A 15918-nucleotide genomic window follows, 5' to 3' on the forward strand; every position below is an offset into this window, starting at 1 on the left:
TTGTCTCCATCAGTCCAAAGCCTAAACTATGTCTGTACATATTAGTTGGCAGCATAATATGAACACACAGTATGGCCAATCATGAACACTAAACAGTGGGTCTAGACATAATTAAATACCTCAAATACAGTAATTTGGTTAGAATCAACATATCTGAAATATTGTCTATTGTCTTAATAGACATAATTTCCCCTGCTGTAGCATAGAGCAGTGATACACTGAGCACTTTTACACATATTTCTGTCCAGTGGTTGAAAGTAACTGAGTACATTTACTTAAGTACTTAAGTACAATTATGAGGTATTTGTACTTTACTTGAGTATTTCCAATATCCAATACTTTTACTTCTACTCCACTACATCTCGGATCCAAATATTGCACTTTTACTTTTATTTGAAAAATGTAGTTACTAGTTACTTTGTAGATTTTGATTATTATTGCAAAACATGCATTAACCACTTCAGCCATACATTTCGGCCATTTGAAAATAGCTGATCTGCAAGCTCTCGCAACACATTGTGAGCTTGTAGATTGGCTATTTTCAAAAGATTTTTAGACATTTGAAAACTTGAAATGGGACATTCTGCATAATGAGTACTTTTACTTTTGGTACTTTAAGTACATTTTGATGCCAATACTTTTGTACTTTTACTCAAGTACATTTTTAAGTAGTAGTATTGATCCTTTTACTTAAGTTTCACATGGACCTGTTAGCGTGTTGGTGTCACGTGACCTGATATGCGGGGTGAGGGATGGATTTGGGGATAGAGCTGATGTGAAACTGTAGCGAGGCATATCCCGTAGCGACAGACGCTTAGCCTGGTAAACCACCACGACCGGGATGGCTTACCAGGCTAACAGACGCTGGCAGCAGGTCCAGCTGTCCCGCCGTTATCAGAAATGGCGCTGGGCGTCACTTCATGCGATGCTTCAGAGGGAAAGCACATCTTTTGTAACATCTCATTTTTCTAAAAACATGTTTTTAGAGAAATTCAATGTCTGGGTAATACACTATTTCCTTATTTGAATCGTTTGCATCTCTTCATGCATCCTCAGTGGACAAGGCTTATTAACAGGTCCAGAATTTCTCAATGACAGAGATGTGCTTACAGACCTTCAACTTAAAACCTTTTTTTTTTTTCTTCTTTTTCTTACTACATGGGAAACTACATGGAAAAAAATGTTTTTATTATAACTTCAAAACATGCCTGGAGAGGATCTTTAAAGTAATATGGTTCTTCTGTTGTTCTCAGTGTCATCAGCTGCATGCTATGAATGATCATTAAAAGCAATAAATCAATACTTGATCTATATTTGGTCATAGGGATCACATTGCTGTTTATTGTAATGAGAATAGGGATGGGCAATATTATCGATATCGCGATATTGCTTTTTCAGATACAGGTTTTATGAAAAAACATTCAAAGAACCTATCACAGATCTGCAGCTACCCAATATGTAGTGTATATATAAACAATATGTAGTTGTGATATATGTATATATCGCAATATATCGCAATATATCGCAATATATCGCAATATATCGCAATATCGTGATACGACCCAAGTATCGTGATACGTATCGCAATATAATCGTATCGTGACCCAAGTATCGTGATACGTATCGTATCCTGAGATTGTTGCCAATACCCATCCCTAAATGAGAATGAGCTCATTCATATAAATTACTGTAAGTACACAACTACATAGAAATATATCATGAATAAAAACTTAATGGGTCTTAAAAAACTGACTATTACACAAATGTAGCTAGTAATAATGACGCAGTAATGGTTTTTAAAGCATACATTAGCTCATGAAATCAACACAGATGATATTCATGAAAACAACTTCTCCAACTCCTTCAAACAAAAAAGATGGACTTTGCTTGAGAACAACAGAGTCAAGCTACACAATAATCTAGAGCAGGGGTCCTCAACAGGGGGTCCGGGACCCCTAGAGGGTCCTCAGAGTTACTACAGGGGGTCCGCCAAATCTTTGTGTGATAGGATTTTTTTTTTTACATTAACCACTTGAACCCTAGCATCTCTTTTCTGAGGAGAACTATTTTTGGCAAAGAGGTATCTGTAGAGGAAAAAAGCAGACCTCTTTTTTTTTATTATTATTATATAGAGGGGGTCCCTGCTTCATCTCTCTCTCAGCTAGGGGGTCCCTGGCCTGAAAATGTTGAAGACCCCTGATCTAGACAGAGAATAATTAAAAGTCTCCCCAAAACACAATGATTATGTATTCAATAAATGACCAACTGGTATCACAGTGTTTCTCATGGAAACAGAATTCTAAGTTCTAATGTAGCGCAACATTTTTAAAACGCAGCTATCCAATTATAGTAATACTTGGTAACTTTTTAAACAAAACTAAAGTTAAATTGTATATCTTTTGTGAGTGGCAAATGTTTCACAACACCCACTCCGTGAATTTCAGCCCCGAAAGCCTTTTCTATTATAATTTCTATTGAAAAGGTGGCTCGGTGAGCCTTTCCCGCGAAAATGACGTCATCCGGCCGGAAAACGGAAACGCACCGATTTCCTGTTTGGCCAGGAACTACCGCACCGGTTTCCTGTTTGGCCAGGAACTATCGCGCTAATAACAAAAAGGAATCTCACGCTGTTTTTAAGAGATTGTAGGATTTGAAGATCGAAAAACAACAGAAAAAGAAAACACAGCTCACGGTAACTAAAGCTCCACTGGCTAAGAGAAACGATCCACGGATAGTATAAAACAATTAAAAAAACGCTTTTTGAAACGCTTCCGTCTTCCGGTGATAATTAATTCTACTCACCACATTTCGGACAAAACGGAAGGGGAAACAGCTTCGTATCGTTTACCGAGGCAAAACAACACGCCGTCGCCATTGGGATGCCAGGTTGGCATGCCAGGTTTTCTAAAAACAAGCGCCAGAAACAAGCAACCACCTTCATGAAAAAAAAAACACCACCGAAGGGGTCCGTCATCTTCCACGGGGGTCCCCGCGCGTCCCGACACTCCACAGGGGGTCCGCGGACCCCCAGCAACATAAAAAATATAATTTCTTCTAATTTTTTTTTTTTTTTTACTTTTGCACATTTTAATCCGACGATTTGGGTACCCCAATATACACGCGCCCACGCTGGGCCCCGTGCGCGGCGAGACTCTAGTAAGTAGAAAACAGGCCACAGGGATGCATTGGACAGACTGAGTTTCACTGCATTTGGGTGGGGTTGGCTGATGAGTTGTTGTTCACTGTCTCTCCAAAGCCCTGCTCCTGACGCATGGAGGAAGGAAACATAGGAAACCCCCCACACACACACACACACACACACACACACGGGGGGGGACGGGGGGGACGGGACGGAACTAATCAATGGCGATCTGACCGAACTGAAATCTTGTCATACATGGAGTCAGGATCAAAGGGTAGTAGCGCACAAAGTAGAGCCTCAAACAATAGCTCGCTTTGTCAAAATTTTATTGCAGAGTTACAGAGAGTGACGGTTCAAGTCTGCATGCTCTTCTTCAGTCTGAAGAAGAGCATGGGCTCAAACTGTCACTCTCTGTAACTCTGCAATAAAGCCCAGACTAAGTTATTCTGAGGTTTACAAAGAAATAACACAATACGACACTCTGACACATCAATAACATACACTTTGATACTTACATGTTGTGTGAGGCTGAACAGAGCTTCATGTCTTCAGAGCTATGCCACTAGCATCACCAGAGTCTTCATCAGCTGCGAAGACACATTTTTACATTAAACTGAGACAACAGCAAATAACAAATACAGTACATGTATGAACAATAGAAGAGTCTGACTCATGTTCAGTATGAACAACCTTATATTCTGTGTTCACTTACTGTTAGTCTGAGTAAATCCTGAAAACAGAGGAAAGATAAAGGATATTAGGAGTGAGTTAGAGGTAACACTATAAAATAATACAAGGGAAATATCAGTGTATGCTATTGTAGTTGTTGTTGTTATTGTTATTATTATAATTCAAGTATAATAGCTGTGTGGTCTCTACATCCTATAGAAGCTGTGCTGTTCATACAGAGCAGTATTGATGTGTCGTCATGCGAACTTACCAGGTTTGGACCTTTTCCTCAGCAGCAGTCCAACAACAACACCAATGAGAACAATCAGACCCACAACTACAACAGCAATGATGATGACACTAGAAGATCCTCCTGCATCAAGACAGAAAAACAACAATTCACACCTTAACATCACCTCTGACTCATTTCATGAACTGAATCCAAGAAGAAAAAACATTTCTCATGTGTAAATAGTGTTCATAATTAAATGTTTATACGTTCACCATGAAGAGTCACAAAATGTCATGAAATCACAACCTAACTGGATAACAGAAGCTGAATGTCCCACAAAGCCCCATTAGGAGAACAACAGATATAATAAATCAAAATGAAACAAAATGCATGAAGAACAAGTACATGTGTCACATGCAGGTGTGGTGAGAACCCAAATACAGGACAGCCTGGCAGGTAGCGGTACCCATGATTGGGAGTTTTAATACAGGTTAACAGATAATACATCACAAACACTAAACAATTACCTCACAAGGACTGACTAGGGAACAGAACTCAAATACACATGAGAGCTGATTACAAATTAGATACAGCTGGGGAAGACAAGAACATAGAACTATGAAAACTAGAACATAACATAACACATATAAATACGACATAGACAAGACAAGACAGAAAACGTCTAACTGTGACAATGTGTGTTTTATCTCTACCATCATCAGCTGGTTTCTTCCGGTTGGTCCTGATCAGGTTTGGATCCAGTCTGGTCTGGATGTCCTCTTTGACCCCATAGAGCTGAACCACACAGTTGTAATGCTTCCAGTCTTCATGTTTGACTGAAGACACGTTCAGGTCAGCACTGATCTGGAAGGTTCCATCATGGTTGGGGAGGAGCTCTCCATGGTCCACGTTGTCACTGAGCTCCTCTCCATCTTTAGCCCAGAATATGATGACTCTGTCTGGGTAGAAACCTGTAGCGTGACACCTCACTGGAGAAGAGGGAGTCTTCTGGAGAAAAGATACAGAGGGGAGCTCTGAGAGAGAGAGAGAGAGAGAGAGAGAGAGAGAGAGAGAGAGAGAGAGAGAGAGAGAGAGAGAGAGAGAGAGAGAGAGAGAGAGAGAGAGAGAAATCTTTTGTTAGTGTTCTGGATTTGTCGACTTTGATTTGATGTAAGAACTGTTGTATTTCATGACAATAACACCTTTGAGCCTTCTCATAGTAATGTTAGCCTACTATTTATCTAAGTACAAGTCCATCACATCATGTTGTACCTGTCCTTTGTTCTTCTCATAGTAATGATACTACAACATATTTGTACAACTTCCTATTGGTTATTTTAGTTTTGCATTTTGTATTATTTTTTTTCATTTTTTCTTTTTTAGCTTTAGTTTGGATTGTAATATGGGGTGATCATGGGCGAGATTCAACAAGAAAAAAAAATGAAAATAGCAGATCTACAACCTCACGTGATATTTTCACTAGTTTTGAAGATTTTGGGAAATCTTTCACAACAGGGCTTAAAACTGGCACAGCTTAATATACTGACAATTGACAAATGTAAGACTAAAACTAAGGACATTTTCTCTTAAATGTATCTACAGTAAGTACAACTCCATCATATCATGTTGTTGTAGCTCTTCACTGTTGTTCTCATAGTAATGTTACTACATCTTCATATATTTATCAAAGTACAACTCCATCACATCATGTTGTACCTGTTCTCTGTACAGTCTTGTTCCCATAGGTCACAAACGTCTTCAGCAATTCAATGCAGTAACTGGTCAGGTCATACTTCATATGTGCCATGCAAGCTGTGTTTTGTTCCAATCTCAGTTTAGTGATGAAGGCCTGTGGTTTTGCAGCGACCCATGACTCTGTCTTCAGGTCATATGAGATGTAGTCTTCCCCATCATGACCAATCTGCCAAAAACCATCAATGTCTCCAGTCTCATCATCCCACTCACAACCAATCATATACTGCATGACGTGGACACCTGACAGACAGACAGACAGACAGACAGACAGACAGTGAATTAAACCACATCCTGCTACAGTTCACGAACACACACACACACACCCACGCACGCACGCACGCACGCACACACACACACACACACACACACACACACACACACACACACACACACACACACACACACACACACACACACACACACACACACACACACACACACACACACTCTACAAAGTCTACTCTATAGTTACAGTATAGTAACATAAACTAGTCTGCAAACAGTATAGCATATTAACATACACTAGTCTAGACCAGTAGTTCTCAACCTTTTCAGGCCGGGACCCCCCAAAGTAATATTTGAACTGGGGACCCCCCGCCCTGACAAGCACTTGGAATTATAGGAGTTGAGGCATTACATTTAGTTTGACTCCACAGACTTCCACAGCTAAATATTGTGAGGCGTTGTGAGCTTGTAGATCGGCTATTTAACCATTGCATTGTGTTCATTTATTTTTTCTCCCACCTCATAGCTGAGTTGTTATGCATTCATATCCATGTAAACACTTTTTAAAATATTATTTTGAGTTATGGTTAGGGTTTCATCTTTCAATATATCTCTAATGAAGACAATGGATAATGATGTTATGTAGCTATAATAGATTAATATTAGAACACACTTCTCAAAATAAAAATGTAATTAAAAAAAAATCTTGTTTTAGTTTTTTAACTTAAAAAAATAATAATTTTATAAAAAATAGTTACATCTGTGGTGTTAAGGGTCAACATGGACCCGGATACCGTAGAAGGTAAAAAAGTAATTTATTTTTCATAAACCCAAGCTTTATTTTACTCTTAATAGCAAATTGAGGACAAGTTACTCTCACTCTCAAACATAACATTGAACATTGACAATTTGGGGGGAATCGAGCCACACTTATCTGGGTCATATTTGACCCTTAACACCACAGATGTCACTTATTTTTTATAGAGACCATCAGAATGAACTAAAATGGTGGTAACACATTTTGTTGCGTTAAAATAGCTGTTTCTGAGGATATCATGAAGACTTGTTCCAATAAAGAGATTTACCTATTTAAACTTGACACAATGGAAGGGTTGAAAAAGAAAATTGCCTCTTATATTATTTAACAATTTGGCCAATGTTTGACCAGTTTTTATAGTAGTTTGTTTATTACTTACTTTTGATGCAGTAATGGGTAACAGGTTGAGAACCACTGGTCTAGACAGTACAATATATTAACATAATAGACCAGTGGTTATTTTTGATGTTTTGATGTCAAGGACCCCCATGTGAAAATATCTTGTACAAGATTTGTGTTGTTAAAATGTAAAAAAATATGAGAAATCTTTCAATTTCTTTCTAGATTTTTTTAAAATACCAGAGCTACAAGCTCACAACGCATCACATCACTGTGCGTTGTTAGCTTGTAGATCGGCTATTTCCAAATAGCCAATATAGGGTTAAAGTTGTTAAACTGATTTTGATGCTACTCAAGGACCCCTGGGGGTCCCCGGACCCCACTTTGAGAACCACTGCTATAGACAATACAGTATATTAACATACACTAGTCTAGTATAGACAGTACAATATATTAACATACACTAGTCTATAGACAGTACAGTACATTACACTATAGAGAAGTGTGTGTAGAGGGAGAGCAGTAATGAATACAGTAAAGCTTTAGGTTAGCGTTACCGTCTGATTCGTTGAACCGCTTCATGGCCTCCTCAAGATTGCGTTTGCCGCGATATACTTCTCCTCTAAGTCTAGTTGTCTCAGATTCTCCAGCCAGCTCTGTTTGTTCACATAGATGTTGATGTTGCTGTCATAGTAGGCCATCAGCTCATCATCCAGGAGGCCCACAACCACAAACTCAGGGAATTCACTCAAACCAGTGCTGGCAGTAGCAATGTACTTCAAGGAATGAATCGCTGAAATAGAGCAAATATGATTTTAATTCGTTTTTAGTTTAGTTTATTTACTTAGCCTATGATGATTTGTTTGTAAATTATTAAGGTATTATTGCTTGTGTAACATGGTTAATAATAATGCTTCCACTTGCCCAGACATCAAATGTGTATTGTGATCTAGTGCTCTGTCACTTTAAGAGAATAGACCATATTCACACGCGGCAATATTGCCATTAAGTCAATGAAATGCCACCCCAGATGCCACCATAGAGTTATAATATATCGGTTGCCACCCCAGTTGCCACAGCAACGCAATGTTAAATTCCAAAATGGTGTGAATATCGTCACCTTGCTAAACTAATGGCCTATGTCATTTTTTGAGGAACTAACTAACTCACATGGTTTTGTGCCTTATATGCCAAATTATTGACTGATTTAGGCCATTAAAAAAATCAGATTTAATCCTATTTAAATCTCTTATGTTACATAACTGACAGACAGTGTTCTTTCTATTTAAATAGTCATAATGTGTTATAAACATTTTGGGTGAAATGATTAAGAAATATCATATAGTTTTGTTTTGGATCAGATTTTTATTTTTCCTGAAAAACTTTTAAAAAATGACATAGGCCATTAGTTTAGCAAGGCGACGTTATGGACTAATAAGGGAATGACGTCACCTAACTACTTCCTAAGTTCCTGGTGTATCTCTGCTATGAGAGCGGTAGGTTGTGTTCATTCTACTGTGCAGATTATTTCATTTATTTTGTTCATTTTCAGTCACAACTGTGCAGGATATTAATACATAATGTACCCAGAGTTGTGTAGGCACAGCCTGATCATTTTGATTGTATTTTCATTATATTGTATCTGTTCTATTTGCAGCATTTGTTATGTGGAAACACATGTTCAAAGAAGACCAGTGATGTGCCTTATTTGTCTGTTTATCAGAATAAATCAACTCACTGAGAATCCTGGTCTGTGGTGCTTTACAACACAACGCAAGATCACGTCTGTTACACTTGCACCTAATAGAGAAGTAAAATAATTATAACAATAATATAACACCTAGCCTAAATAATAATAAAACCCGAGGAATGCGAGGATCATGTCAGAAACAATATGATTTGTCACCGTTTGTCATATTTGTGTGAGAATGTCACACACATATAGCCACACATATAGCATATCTCAAAATCGCACTAATATAGCCTACCTACAGTATGTATTCATACCTACAGTCACAGACACAGTTAAAATCTCAGTCAGACAAATGTCCCAACAAATGGCCTCAAACTAAAAATATCAAGGCCATGTGAGCTGTTGTAATAATAACCTGTTACAATAAGTTATTGAGTTAAACTCTTACCTGCAGATGTGGTGTAAAAACAGAGCAACAACACAGTGAAAGCCTTCATCTCTACATCTATCTTTAGATTAAAATATTAGAAAATATAAAATAAGTTGAAAAGTTGTGCATATGATTTGACTGAAACTTCATCTACGACCTTCAGAGATGAAAGCTCTGATCAAATGGCTGACATATGACATATGAGACAGATCAGTGACCAGGTTCAGATATAGTGATGCATATTAATGGTGGTCAGTGATGTTTAGGTTCAGTTGAGCTCCTAACAGCAGCTGCTACTGGCACTGAGCGGTGAGCAGCGTTACAGCGGCCTCTGCTTGAGAGAGAAAGAGAGGAGAGAGAGAGTTGAATGCATGTGATCTGCATTCACAGGAAAAGAGAGCATAGGTGAAAGAGGTTGTTATAACATGCCCAAGAGCATCTGTTATAATTTATTATGAAATATATTATCCTTTATTATCATATCTTATCTATTATCGTATACCAGGAGGGTGTGAGTGAGTGACGGTGTACTTTAGTCTTTCATATTGAGCATTAAGTGTTTCATGTTGATGAAATAGATGAAAGAGCAATAACAATGTCTTAATTTTGCTTGAATGCGATTCTGATGAAACATCTACTGTATACCACATTAAATACTTTATGTGGTATAGATTTACTTACCCCTGTGCTGACTCATTTATCCTGGGAGTCCATATAGTTTTTCACAACGCTTGAAGTAAAAGTGATAAATACAGTCAATCATAAGAGCGCCATCAAGCCACTGTAGACGCTGTGTGCAGTCAAGGGAGGTGAAATGTGATTCTCAACATTTTTTATTTCAAGGACCCCAGAAACACTTAAATGTAACTGCACACCCACATACAGAGTCCTCTGCTGTACTCCCTGTACATCCACAACTGTGTGGTCAGAGACAGCTCAAATACCATGAAGTTCACTGACGACACAGTGGTGGTGGGGGTCCTATCTGGAGGAGGTGGAGGGGGTCCTATCTGGAGGAGGTGGAGGGGGTCCTATCTGGAGGATGTGGTGGGGGTCCTATCTGGAGGAGGTGGTGGGGGTCCTATCTGGAGGAGGTGGAGGGGGTCCTATCTGGAGGAGGTGGTGGGGGTCCTATCTGGAGGAGGTGGTGGGGGTCCTATCTGGAGGAGGTGGTGGGGGTCCTATCTGGAGGATGTGGTGGGGGTCCTATCTGGAGGAGGTGGCAGGTCTAGTGCAGTGGTGCCAGGCAAACAGCCTCTTCTTCAATGTCGGAAAGACCAAGGAGGGCCCGGACCGCTGGCCTTGCGATTCGGGCACCCAGGCTGCAATGCGGCCTGACAGCGTGTTGCAGGTTTGCATCCTGATCCCAATGAACTTTACTGCGTGTCACTTGAAATGTTTGCTGTGAAAGAGATCCATGTATTTGACATTCTGTATAATGGTTGCAGTATGATACCTCTATCTGTCTATCTACAGTATAAATGCACGGCATCTCTGTCTGTCTGTGTGTCTGTCTGTCTGTCCCCCACATAAATCGAGAGGTTCTGTTGTGCCGAGTGGGATGTTGGTCGCATTTAGTTGTCCAGAACCATGCAAAAATCTCTGAATAAGTCACTGTATCTGTCTGTCTCCCTGAGTCCATTTCATGTCCATTTGATCATTCATGAAAGCTGGATATAGAAACATGAATAATAATAGCTACTATATGACACTGCTCCGTTCAAATACATGAACACAAAACTCACCCCTTCTAACAGCACTACCCCAATTCAAATGAAAAACACAACAACACAATTGATGAAACTGCCTTCTTGCTGATCCCCTTAATATCTTGATCTCTGAAAGAGAAAGAAAGAGAGGGGGGGGGGTAAGAAAGATATCAGTCATGTAGCTAGATAATGACAGTCAACTCCCTAATCCATCAACCGGATGCCATGAGTGCAGCACAATCCATCGCAAAATAACAGATCACTGGTGACCCAGTGAGACATAACAGTACCACCTGACAATAGTTGTATAGGTGGTAGCCTAGATGTTAAAGTTTGTTAAATAGATTATTGGATTTATAGATAGATATTCCTGAATTAGTAAGGTGCACAGTAGAGCGACAAATTTGAAGTGCTGGACCAAGAGATCAACATTAGAAGGACAATATCAGTCACCAGAACCAAGGGATGGGTGTTTTCAATGAATCTAACATGGTTAAAATGGAGTTTGAAGTTACAATGGGTTTGTATGGGAAGGGGGCGTGTCTGTTAAGATTAATATAAGATATCTAAATACTGACTAAAACCACTTAAAAACTGTCTGGGGTGCTCACAAAACCAGAGTAGTCTTTAAAATGACCCCAAATATGTTTGAAAGTGAAATACCCATTTAATGCAGAATTAATTTCATGTGTTTTTAACTGACTTCCATACATATTCAGATCTTTTCTGAAGTTGCAGTTCCATGATATCAATCTAATATATCATAACAAAGGACCAAAGGCAATCGTTTAGAAGTCTGACTTATAAGATGCCACAATTTCTGTCTGCTCACTTTGTGTCCCATTGGTGGGCTGTGGAAAGTTCAGAAACCTTAATGACATCATCGGTGGTCATTTCAAACAAGAATCCAAACTTTAAAATAATAATTGAATCAAGTACAGTGGCCTCTATTTCAGTGTGCTAACTTTCGAGGAAGAGAAAGGCTGTAGTTCCTATTAGCTTGGAATCCCCATCGATGATGTCACTGTTATGCAGGTTTCTGAACGGCCCACCAATAAGACAGAGTGAGTAGATAGACATGGTGCCAATAATGAGCATTAGTGAGGACCAATTATATGAAGGTGGTAGTAATAAGAGTGGTGTTAAATCACTCTCAGACTTAATGCTGACAACAATGCACCGTATGGGAGAGAATTGTCTGGAAAACAATGTCATTGCATAAAAGGACTGTACAGGAGGACTTTGCAAATCATGTCAGAACATATTAGCTAAAGTGATACAGAAATTCTAAAAGAATGGACTTTTGTCCAACTCCCTGAAACGGGCAGGCCGTTGTTGTAATGTCAAGCACAGTGATATAGCATGAGCTTGTAGATCTTCCATTTTCACAATATTTGAAATAGGGCTTAAGTGGTTCATTCATAATGAACTTTGTCCCTTCCTGGAAATGAAGACGAGTATAAAGTACAATATTTCTCTTTCAAATGTTGTGGAGTGAAAGTCACAAGTATCCATACTCTAGATACTAAATACTAGAAATAGAATAAAATAAAGTAGGCGAAAGTAGTACTCAAGTGAATGCACTTTACTGTCAACCACTGAGTTACAGTTTCATCTCACATACAGTAAAGAGAAACACTGTATAGAAGTGGAATGCACGGTTGTCATCCATGCAGAAAGCCGATACTGAAGCCAACGCACAAGAAAAGCCTTTATCCCATTAAAACCGGGAAAGCATCTGTGTCATTTCAGATTTTGGCCATTCAAAAATAGCAGATATACAAGTTCACGAGATAAAAAATAAATTCGAAACATTTTAACAACAGACATCTTAGGGTCTATAGGGTCTACTCTAAAGGGTCCCTATACAAGATTTGCGTCCCTACCACAAATTATTTTTGACAGGTTTCATGCCTTGACATGAAAACGTTTGAGAACCACTGGATTAGATCTGTATACATTGACTGTAAAAGCTCTCAGATTGTTTCCATACAGAGAATAATGAGTAACAAAACAATTGTTGATTGGTTTATCATTTCTTCTGATACGTTTGTTCTGTATGAGATATTTAGCTCAGTTTGCAGTAAAAGCATGTTACTGTACTGGTCAATTAGTCATATGAATCATCATGTGTTCTTTCAGACTACATTTTCTTTTGAATCCTTTGCCACAATCTGTACACACAAAGGGCTTTTCCCCTGTATGAATCCTCATGTGCACCTTCAGCCTGTCATCTCGACAAAAGCCTTTGCTACAATTGGAACAAATAAAGGTCCTTTCCCCTGTATGAATCGTCATGTGTGCCTTCAGAGTACTACGTTGTCTGAATTTGTTGCCACAATCTGTACACACAAAGGGCTTTTCCCCTGTATGAATCCTCATGTGCACCTTCAGTGCCTCATCTCGGCGAAAACCTTAGCTACAATTGGAACAAATAAAGGGCTTTTCCCCTGTATGAATCCTCATATGTGCCTTCAGATTGTACATTTTTCGGAATAGTTTGCCACAATCGGCACAAGTAAAGCTTTTCTTCCCTGTTTGACTCCTCGTGGATGTCGTTTGTTTTGATGATTTTGGGTCAGATTCAGAACAGTGTGAAGAGAGGAGCTGGTCATCACTACTTGGTTGTGATGCTCCACACTCCTCTACATCAGTTTGTGTTTTCATGTGTTCAGTTGGGGTTTTCATCATTATCATCATCTTTACTTTTCAACACCAGTAATGTCAATGATGACCCATGAGCCTCCTTTGGTCTTTGAAGTAGTACCTCCTCCTGTTCTTCTTGAATCCGTGGAGGTTCTGGTTCGCCCTGCACCAACCTGGCTCTCCTCTCCTGCTGTTCAGGATAAACTTGTTCTTTACACACAGAGGGGTGCAGGTACCCTAGGCAAAAGATAAAAGAAGAGTTAACTAATTAAGTTAACTAGCTGCAGCTGATCAAATTAATAATGGGTGTGTTCGATTGAGTTGATTTTAGATCAGTGCTGAGTACTTCTACCCCTAAAACAAATTCAAATTTTTACTGTGTGTGTGTGTGTGTGTGTGTGTGTGTGTGTGTGTGTGTCCGTCCGTCCGTCCGTCCCTCCGTGTGTGTGTGTGTCCGTCCGTCCATCCAGAGACTAATCTCTCAAACTGGACTGATCAGTGCCAAACATTGCATGCTACCAGTAAGTCACAGAAATATCTCCTCTATTTATTTTTTCATCTACTGTATGTTTTATATTTCACTTTCATTTTGTAATGGAACTCAATGGAGCTGTGATCGGGCTGAAACCTTGCCAAAATCTGAAGTCATATGTTGTGGATCCTGAGAGCCACATCATTACATTTTTTGATAATTGATTTACACACAGACACATACGCACACGCATGCACACGCGCACGCGCACACACACACACACACACACACACACACACACACACACACACACACACACACACACACACACACACACACACACACACACACACAATAGTATAGCAACAGTGTTGTTTATCTGATCAAGGTCAACATATTAAAACATCATCATTGTTCAGTACTAATAAAAGTGATTGTTTTTACCTGAGGGAGCATCGCTCCACACCTTACTAATCATAAGTGTCATCGTTGACCCATCAGCCTCCTCTGGTCTCTGAAGGCATTCTTCTTTAATCTGTGGAGGCCAGTGATGGACAGTGACTAGGTACAACATTTTACTATTTTCTTTGTTGCAAGCTTTCACTCACTGTACAGATAGAAATATTGTACTTTGGACAGGCTGCATTAACCTGACCCTGCCAGAGGTGGCGGTATTGAGTAACCAGGTTCCTCAAGAAACAATGTGTGGAGCAAGCTGTTTGGATCTGGTAGCGTCAGGTTACGAGTTGGCAGCATTAGGTTAGACACAGTTAGAAATAGTTTCACAATATTAATTTACCTCCAGCAGGCTTCGCCGTACGGGCATCCCAGTTGTTGGTTTAGACAGCCTACGAGATGGGGTCGTTGTCGGGGAGTCAGCTGGAGCAGTAGTTGTAGGGGTGTGAGATGGAGTTCCCGCTGGGGTGCGAGGTCTTTTACTCTTCCGTGGTGTTTTAGAAGGCGTAGGTTCCCTGTACCGTTTACTCGCGGATCCAGATGCCTCAGGTGACCTCGGTGTTTCTGCTGTAGCGGTAGCCGTTTCTGGAGATCTTCTGTCTTTGTCCTCTTTTTCCCATCGCCTTAAAATGGAAAAATAGTCTTCCATTCTTTGCAGCAAGCGAAAACATGACCTACACATCCGAAAGGATACGGAGGGGTCTTTAAACAGTGTTAAACCTAACGCTATCAGGCGTTCGTTAATACTCGTTTCGTTTGCAGGCTTAGGCTTATCAAATATCTTCCTTGTACCCGTTAAAGTACCTTTTATGCGCAGATTTGTGTTACAAAAACGGCAAAAATCTCCGACCTCCATGATAACTTTTGTTTAGCAACTTCTTGAGAGTTCTTGTTGTGGTGAAATACTGGACTACGATGCTGACTTCCTGGTGTCGCGCCAACTATACGTCACGTAGACACATCGATATGATTGGTTGTGTTTGCACGCCCACACGGTGATAGACAGACGGTCCCATCCAATCATCTACCAAGTATCTTGAAAAAAAGGAACAGCCCCGTCATCGAATAGAGCGTCGCAGTTCCCGCCCACTTCCAGTTGCCGGAAGTAAATACTCAATGCATTTTTCCCATTGACTTTTCCGAAGATATTTATATAAATTAATTTAAGCCAAGAATCAAGCTATCCAGGATGCTGGTGAATCATGACCATAAAACGTTTGATTCTGTGAAAAAACTTTTTTGAAAACGGCAAAACAAAGGGTATTTATTAAACATAGTATATCATATCATTAAATATAAAATTTTAAAAAATCACAGAAAAAAAGGTTTTATG

At 39.6% G+C, this 15918-nt stretch overlaps 1 protein-coding gene across 1 annotated transcript; it reads right to left on the reverse strand.

Moving 5' to 3' along the window:
- Positions 1-1493: 1493 nt before the first annotated feature.
- Positions 1494-15463, reverse strand: LOC311040588 (H-2 class I histocompatibility antigen, alpha chain-like). The gene is made up of 12 exons (XM_084050919.1): positions 14929-15463; positions 14574-14664; positions 13779-13894; positions 9321-11140; positions 7765-7972; positions 6952-6974; positions 5760-6038; positions 4757-5077; positions 4083-4184; positions 3855-3872; positions 3658-3729; positions 1494-3264 (listed from the first exon to the last, which is right to left on the reverse strand). Exons 4-11 carry the CDS (start codon positions 9367-9369, stop codon positions 3683-3685), a joined length of 1047 nt encoding a protein of 348 aa, XP_083907045.1. The 5' UTR covers positions 9370-11140; positions 13779-13894; positions 14574-14664; positions 14929-15463; the 3' UTR covers positions 1494-3264; positions 3658-3682.
- Between the last annotated feature and the right edge of the window lie 455 nt (positions 15464-15918).

This window comes from Gymnoscopelus microlampas (assembly GCF_963454915.1).
Source record: "Gymnoscopelus microlampas genome assembly, chromosome: 24".
Taxonomy (NCBI): Eukaryota; Metazoa; Chordata; class Actinopteri; order Myctophiformes; family Myctophidae; genus Gymnoscopelus; species Gymnoscopelus microlampas.

Excerpts from the sequence above, each read along its gene's own strand:
- LOC311040588 (XM_084050919.1), bottom strand. The coding sequence starts at position 9,369 with ATGAAGGCTTTCACTGTGTTGTTGCTCTGTTTTTACACCACATCTGCA. Across the intron at positions 6,975-7,764 it reads GCAAACGCAATCTTGAGGAG|GGTCAAATATGACCCAGATA; the intron begins GCCATGAAGCGG and ends TGTGGTGTTAAG. Across the intron at positions 5,078-5,759 it reads CAAGACTGTACAGAGAACAG|AGCTCCCCTCTGTATCTTTT; the intron begins GTACAACATGAT and ends TCTCTCTCTCAG.